This window comes from Anoplophora glabripennis, unplaced genomic scaffold (genome assembly GCF_000390285.2).
Source record: "Anoplophora glabripennis isolate ALB-LARVAE unplaced genomic scaffold, Agla_2.0 scaffold2032, whole genome shotgun sequence".
In the NCBI taxonomy this organism is placed as follows: Eukaryota; Metazoa; Arthropoda; class Insecta; order Coleoptera; family Cerambycidae; genus Anoplophora; species Anoplophora glabripennis.
The window spans coordinates 1-7,895 of record NW_019420236.1 but is presented as its reverse complement, the minus strand read 5'-3'; the positions used below and the strand labels follow the sequence as shown (position 1 = coordinate 7,895).

The 7,895-nt window shown below is 31.8% G+C and overlaps 1 protein-coding gene across 1 annotated transcript; it reads right to left on the bottom strand.

Moving 5' to 3' along the window:
- Nucleotides 1-350: 350 nt before the first annotated feature.
- LOC108916452 (facilitated trehalose transporter Tret1-like) lies at nt 351-2,068 on the bottom strand (the record flags this gene model as incomplete). The annotated part of the gene is made up of 1 exon (XM_018722708.2): nt 351-2,068. A coding segment is annotated over one exon (1,382 nt), but the record flags the coding sequence as incomplete, so codon positions are not given.
- Between the last annotated feature and the right edge of the window lie 5,827 nt (nt 2,069-7,895).

Here is a 7,895-nt window from a genome sequence, read left to right as displayed (position 1 = left end):
AATAAATGATAAAAAAATTAAAAAAGGATCACATTTTATCTTGTTTTGATATGCCTTCCAATTTTTTTTTTAAATTTTATTCTTTGGTATTTTAGTCAGTTTGTTGTTATTATTTGAGTGAAACAGTTCTAAGCTATAGGGATAGAATATCCAGAATTATCATCAACTGAGTGATTTTGAAAGGGGTCGTATTATTGGCCTAAATGGGGCGGGAATTGGTTTTCGCGAAATCGGTAGACGGATGCAAAGAAATGTTGCAGCAATTATTCGTTGTTGGGGTCAGTAACAAAAACAATTTCTTCTATACTGAAAAAAAATGTCATAAATAAATAAACAATTGAAGTTACGAATAAATTTCACCAGTAAATTTTATTGTTTGTCCACAATTTATTAAGTATACAGATTATAAATTATTCACACATATTTTTGATTTTCTTGTAAAAAATTTATCTGCGACATAACTTCATCAATCTTCGTCAAAGTTGAAAGTTGAGACAGAAATATTAGTATTATGTATAAATTTTTGGAATATTTCATATAAATAGCCGTTTACAATACAGAATTGAATTGATACTAGATAATATTCCTTTCTGTATGCATGACAAATTCAGTACATTCCTAATCTGCAGATTCTTTTGTTATGAGAACTTCGACGTAAGCTTATTCTCTTTATCCGCATTTCAAAATTAAATAGGTCTAGTCTTCTCCTCGTTCTCAAAACCAGTTTTATCCAGATTTTTGGTGCCCCTTTTCAGCATTTCTTGAATCTCGCCAAAACTTTTTCCCTTTGTTTCTGGCATAAAAAATATGCTAAATATGGCAGCTAATAAGCAGATAACAGCGAAAAACCAAAAGCTACCGGCTCTACCCATGAAGTCGTTCATGTCATTGAAAAATCTTGTTAATAGAAATGAGGTTATCCAAAAAGTGCTCGACACAGTTGAGGCAGCAATTTGTTTAACAGAATTAGGAAATAATTCAGAACTGAGGATCCAAGGGATGGAACCTAAACCGAAATTGAAAGTGAGAATATATAAAATCAGACTGAAGATTGGCATCCAAGATATATGATCGATATCCTGAAAAGTGAAGTCCTGTACAAAGAAAAAGCTTCCCAATATGATTAATGATACAAATGTTCCAAAGCAAGAAGATATAGTTAAAATTTTCCTCCCCAATCTATCCACTAAAACTGGAGCTACAAAGCTGGATAGTAACATCGCACAACCTACGATAAGCGCAGAAATTTCAGCAGATATTGACGTGCCAGCTGCTTCAAATATAGGTTGCAAGTAAAAGGTAATTGCACAAAAACCAGACAAAGCTTGAGCTATTATTAGAACAAGGCATATTAGCAGAGCCTTTCTCAATTCTGCTTTCTTTAGTATATCACTGAAATGACCATGTTCGTCATCTTTTAGGTGCAACTTCATAGATTCCAATTCTTTTTGCACCAGGTCATTTTCAAGAGATCTTAGTTTCATCAGTGCTGTGTGGGCTTGCTCAATTTTATTGGCTCCTATCAAGTAATAAGGAGTTTCAGTTCCTATGATCAAGAATGCGATGAAAAACGCTGTAGGGAGGCAAGCCAAGATGATATTGAACCACATGATGGATACAAAAGGTCCGACAGCGTAGGGGATGAAGTTGCCCAACGCCCAGAATACGTTTAAGGACAACGACAGCATCCCCCGGTTATAATCTTCTGATATTTCCGTGATGTACATGGGCAGCAAAGTGTAGCCACCCCCAAGTGCCAGTCCTCCAAAGATTCTACCGAAATAAAACAGGTATATAGATTTGGCAAATGCCATGGTAAAATAAGAAACAATATGCGGAACTGCTAAGCACAGGAGGCCTATCTTCCTTCCAAACTTCTCAGCAATTAAACTGTAAGGAAAGGGGCCAATGATGGCTCCAATGGTGAGCAAAGAACCCAACCAACCGTCTTCGTCCTCAGTAATAGGCCTTTCGAGAGGGTTGATGGAAGGATTTTTGCTGTAGAGTTGATGATAAATGGGGGAAGTCCATGACAGTGTTATGTCACCTGACGTGGCCAGTAGGTTAACTAAAACAAAAATAGTTTGCTTGAGATTTGGATAGGACTGCTATATGATATTTATGTGGCTAAAACAATACATATTAAATTATTAGAAATATTTTTTTATATATCGTGTTGATGAGGGTCTTCATTTTTATATTATTTTTATTTTTTATAGCGATTCATGGTTTAAGTAATAATATCAATGGGTTAAACATATATTTTCATAATCACATAAATCTGTTATCTGTGTTGTCATGGTCTTAAAGTAAATTACAATTGTATTATGAAATATTGCTATTTCATGCCATTTCTGTATGTATAATTAAATGAAAAGCATTTAATTACCTAATTAAAAGAAATGAAATTACGAGCACTCTGTACATTTTCTGGTATTACAAATTTCTTGGATTAACGAATGCTATTGAAATTTTTCTAAACTTCAATATTTTGGTTGAAATATGTAAATTTTTTTTCTAATGTACGCCATATTCAATTTCCCCATTTTAGTGTAGACTTTTTTATTCTTTGTGGCTTTATAAAAATGCATTCTTGTCACATGTGGCAAAGCTGTATCGGTTATAATAAAATATCATACCTATACGGATAATTATTGTTAAAAGTGTCACCACATTAAATTATTATTTGTAATTGATAATGGTAATTCAAGTAATCGCATTATCTATGAATGAAATAATATTTACATAGGTTGATTCATCTGTTTGTTGCAACTTTAACATGGATTATTTCATTTTTTTTTAACAATCTTTAACTAAATTAAATGTACAAATTTCAATCTTTCCTGAAAAATTATGCGATTCCAGATTTTTCGAGTGTCTTGGAAAATGTGACAAAATAATTTCAAGAACATGTAGAAAAGCTGCTGCTTTTTTCCATAAATAACAAACAAATTAAAATCCTCTTAAGTATAATTTAAACGATCCCCAGGCATTTTTATTTAAATTTTCAGCAAAAACTATTACAGGCATAACAATAATTTGACAACTAACTTGACGAATATCAAGTTATTTTTATTGTTTTGGAGTGTTCCTGGTCATGGCCAATTTGACAAAAGGTCAAAAGTGTCCAAAAAATAGAAAATTGTAAATATCTCTAAAAATATTAACAGCAACCCTAACAATGCTTATATGGCTTGAAAGGAAATTTCAATTTGCATACGACAGAGTAAAAAAATAAAGGATGTTTCATTAAGTTAACAAAGTTATAGCTGTTTGAAGTTATCAAAATGTAACAGCAAAAATGAAACACCTATTATTAAATGTTTTAATTTGTTGGTATACCATAATTTAGCGTTACCTATGCCCTTTATAGATACCAAAAATCCGCTTGACATCACGCTCCTGAAAAGAGTTACTAGCATCTCCGCGAACCCTTGCTTCTGTCAAATTTTTTCTATACAAATATCTCAAAATCTATAATTCCTAGGTATAGGGAACATTTAATAAAATGACCCTCAAATTTCACGCAGAAGCCGAAAATGCACTAATATACATATAGGGTGTCCCATTTAAAATAACGAAGTTGGAGTCGAATATTTTTCAAATTAAAATAAAATATTCAATCATGAAAATGAACTGAAACCAAATAGATTGAAACATACTAACTCTTGAAGGTAAGCTAACATTGCAATCTCATTTACACATGTTACTTTATTTTTCAATTTCCATTTAATAAATATTTTATGTTCTTTGTCATACAATGGTCTTGATTTAACCGGCTTATCTGCATTATCTCCAATATTTTTCATTACATCCATTTTACACAATATCTATACACTGACAACTATAATCAATAAAGGTCAAAGTATCAACAACTGTCAGAAACTACTAGACAAGTGATTTAAAATAGATTAAGCTTTTTTTTCTCGAGAAAAATAAAACCTTGTATGCACTACAGGGGTTACGCGATTATATTGCTTTCGCTCGACATCATTAGAGACCTTCGGATTAAATTAACATCAATTTCAGGACATTATAGTCCCTACAACGCCCTTGGTACATAAATAACTATTGTGCCATTGAAACCGTCATTAAAATTTAGCCAAGACGTAATCAGCTAGATCACGTCGGCTCACAGGTACTGCGATTTAAGAGATAATGGCCAAACATTAGAGTTATACCCAAAGTTTTCGATAAATTAAAAATAAGATAAATAATTTCTATTGACATGGATAAGTTCTTGTTTCATTTCTGAGGCAAAGGATGTAAAGAAATAAGGTGTAGAATCTATAGGTGAGTTTTGGTTCCCACAGAGAACGATTATTTCGACAAGTTAGTTGATCATTCCATTTATAAGAACATCTAAGCCAGGACCTACTGACAATACTGTTGGGTAACTATTGTGAACTGTTCTAGGACTGTCTACTGACAACCAAAGTAAGCCTCATTATTTCTATGTACAAAAAGATCAAAAACAGTTCCATCAAGTAAGTTGGGAAAGAAAGAGCGTATGCGATTCGAACATTTAACATTCTTAAGGAACTACATACATAGAGATTTTATCCCGAGTGATTCAAGAACATCCCAAATTTATTGCCTAGCAATAGAGAGCGTAGTTCGATCAATGACTTATCCACTCCACCTAATGAAAAATCTTGAACAAAATTAGAATTAGAATCAGATGATATCCTAGTGAGTTTTGACGTGACGTTGTTCATATAAATGATGATTTAGTAGACAAGGTAAGAGCAGTGTGTAGATGTCGTTACCTAATTTCTATTAAGGTATCCCACAAAAACACCTTACTAAAACGTAAAAATAAGAGAAGTTATGGATATGAGATCCTTAATAATCATAATTTCCGGGCTAATTGCCACGTCATTGGTTTAGGTTTCTTGGTTTCTTCATGTTTCTTAAGAAGAAGCTCTGGAGTTTCAAAGATATTTCAGAAGAAACCCTTCTTTCTCTCTTTTGAAGAAGAGATATTCTGTTTGTCGAAACGTCAAGCAGTCTAAACCGGTAACGTAGAGACAGCCTGAAAATTATATAACCATTACCACGCAAGCCTGCAAACGAAGCTGTGGATAAAAAGATGTTCATAATACAAATGGATCAATACTCATTATTGCCAATACTCATTATTTCTATAACTATATAATGAAGAAGTACTAGCTGGAAATGTAAAGGAAATTTATTAATAGGCTTAGTGCGGAGCGGAGTTTAACAGGACCGTAGTCAAATTACGAATGAAAATATTAATATGTTTATAGAAAATATGTCGCATTTGGTACAATTACCAAAGAGCAAGGCTAAGTAGGGATAAAATACCAAATACATTATATAAATTTAAATGACACTTAGTGTTAAGACAAGGCTTCCGTTGTATATGGAAGGAGTTAAACATATTACTACGTGCTTTTCTTTAGTGAAATGGCGACGTTTATCACTTAATATTAACTTGTGTAGGGAAAATGACTGTTCAACGTCTTCTGTTGACAACGGACAGTATGTGAAATTGTTGAGGCATGAACTATATCTTAATATATTTGCTGATAACTCGTGATATGTACCAGATAAAACTTTACATATGTTTTCAAGAAAGGCGTCTGTGTAAGTTTATAGAAAAATACTTATTCAGCGCTGGACGAGGCATGGCTCTTCAAATGTCTTGTCACTTTAGTTTGGTAACAAGAATTTATAATGCGTTCACACACAGTACAAAACAGGTCATTTCTTTTAATACGTATGTCCCTGTAACCTTCGGGATCACTGTCAAACCACATTTGAAATAATTCCCGTCTATTTCTTTTCCCTTTTGGCATTTTACTTCACTTTTCCCCCAACTAATGTAAATTATATTACTATTTATAACTAGTTATTTAAATACACACGGCGAATACAATTTACAGCAGACGTAAAAATAAAGGTTATAGACACGACACCAACTACTACAAGATTCCATAAATAAATGAATAGTTCAAAACACGAGTTAGCTGTGAAGCCCACCGACCCTCGCGCCGGCTCTGTTAGACTCTGCACGTGCACTAAGCCTACTTATTAATATGAAAATAAAAAATAAAATAAAGAATATACAAGAAGTAAAAAAATGTGCTTGAAAAAAAAATAAACAGTACTGTTATTTTAAATTTTTAATTTCACCTTGAAAATAAATCCTCTTTTCAAAATGTTTTATCATAATTTTTCCCTAAAAATAAATAAATACCAAACTGATTAAATTAATTAAATAATTACAATGTGGCCTATACATTTTTTCTTTATTTCCTGGATATTTTGCCACCTGCAAAAACTAAAGAAAAATAATTTTGTTTGTTTATTAGATTTTTATTACCTACTGCATCTTTTAGTATTTGTAACCTACAAAGATTCAAGTTCAAAGAGTAATTAGAAATACATCTTTCACCGTTGAACCAAATAATCATGGTCTCTTTTAATTTTCTTTTAACAGTACTATTTTTCTTCTCCCAAATTTTGTCCGAATCCCATTGAATTAAAGGACCGTTTTCCCAAGCGTGATCGCAAAATTTTTTATTTCTCAAAGTTATGTTTTGTAATATAGTCGTTGTGTAAGAGATCTTTGCAACATAATGTTTATTACATTGACAGAATATAATTTTTTTATTTTTGAAAATCATTATTTAGGCGCATCTTTGACAAAAAAATACGTAAAATATTGGTAGTCTGAAAAACTGTTCCCATACTAATTGTCTTTAGTTTTTCGGATAATACAGAAATATACCTATGAAATTTTTTTATGGATGTAATTTCCCTTTGTTGTCTGATTTGGATTTTTTAGGATTTGATTTATTTTTCAACAACATTCTCAGGGTATTAATTGTTTATTAGTACATTTTTTATAAGTTTCGATTCATAACTAAATTATTTCATTATCTGATAATTCTTGTTTATATTTATATAATATGCCTTTTTCTGTTAATTTGGTTGTCTTATTTAATTTTGTATTTTTCTTTCATTAATTAAATTAGATATTTTTGTATTGTCTGTTCTTTTGTTTAGAATAACTGTAGCATTTCCTTTATCAGCTGGCAACATTTCTTTTCTTCTAATGAATAGTTATTTATTGTAAAGTGTTTTAAGTAGCATTTTATCCACACAAGAATGTTTGACATATTTGAAAATTAGTGACAGACAGGACGTTGACAGTTACCTACCAGCCTTTCAAGAAAATTTACAATTATGGAAAAGAATTTTGCGTGAATGCTGTTGAAATATGCAGAAAATATATTTCCCTAACACAATACATATTCTTTCTTCTAAGCCTATTGGAATCAACACATTGGCGAAGGTACCCTCAATAGTTGCTTCATTCCTGAATATCGCAAATCCAGAAACATATACTCATACAATGGCATGAGGCGCACTTCAACAACTTTATTGGTCAATAAAGGTGTTGATCTTACAACCATGACACGGCATGGTGGATGGAAGAGCTCCTCTGTAGCAGGAAGTTATGTTGAGTAGTCTATATTGAACAAACTTGATATTGCAAGGAAAATATAGCTGTTCCTTACTAGAAGAGACATCCGTAACTTATGCAAATTCTTCACAAACTGGGGCAGATGTTATGCGTTTCGAAAATGATGGCAACAATGCTTCCAGGGTTGTTATTAACGGAAAGGAAGTTAAATGTTATAAAACAAAAAACGAAATGTCTATTAGTGTAACTATAAATGTTAATGTTAATAAGTAAATAAATTAAATTTGATTTATTATAGGTTTATTATTTTTTCATTATTCTACGAGTACTAGTGAAATAAAGTTATTTATATGCACATATTTTTCCTTGAGTTTAATTTCTCGAGCGAGCGGCCGAACTGAGCGGACGTGTTTATTGTGAAGTGAAGTGCATTGCAACG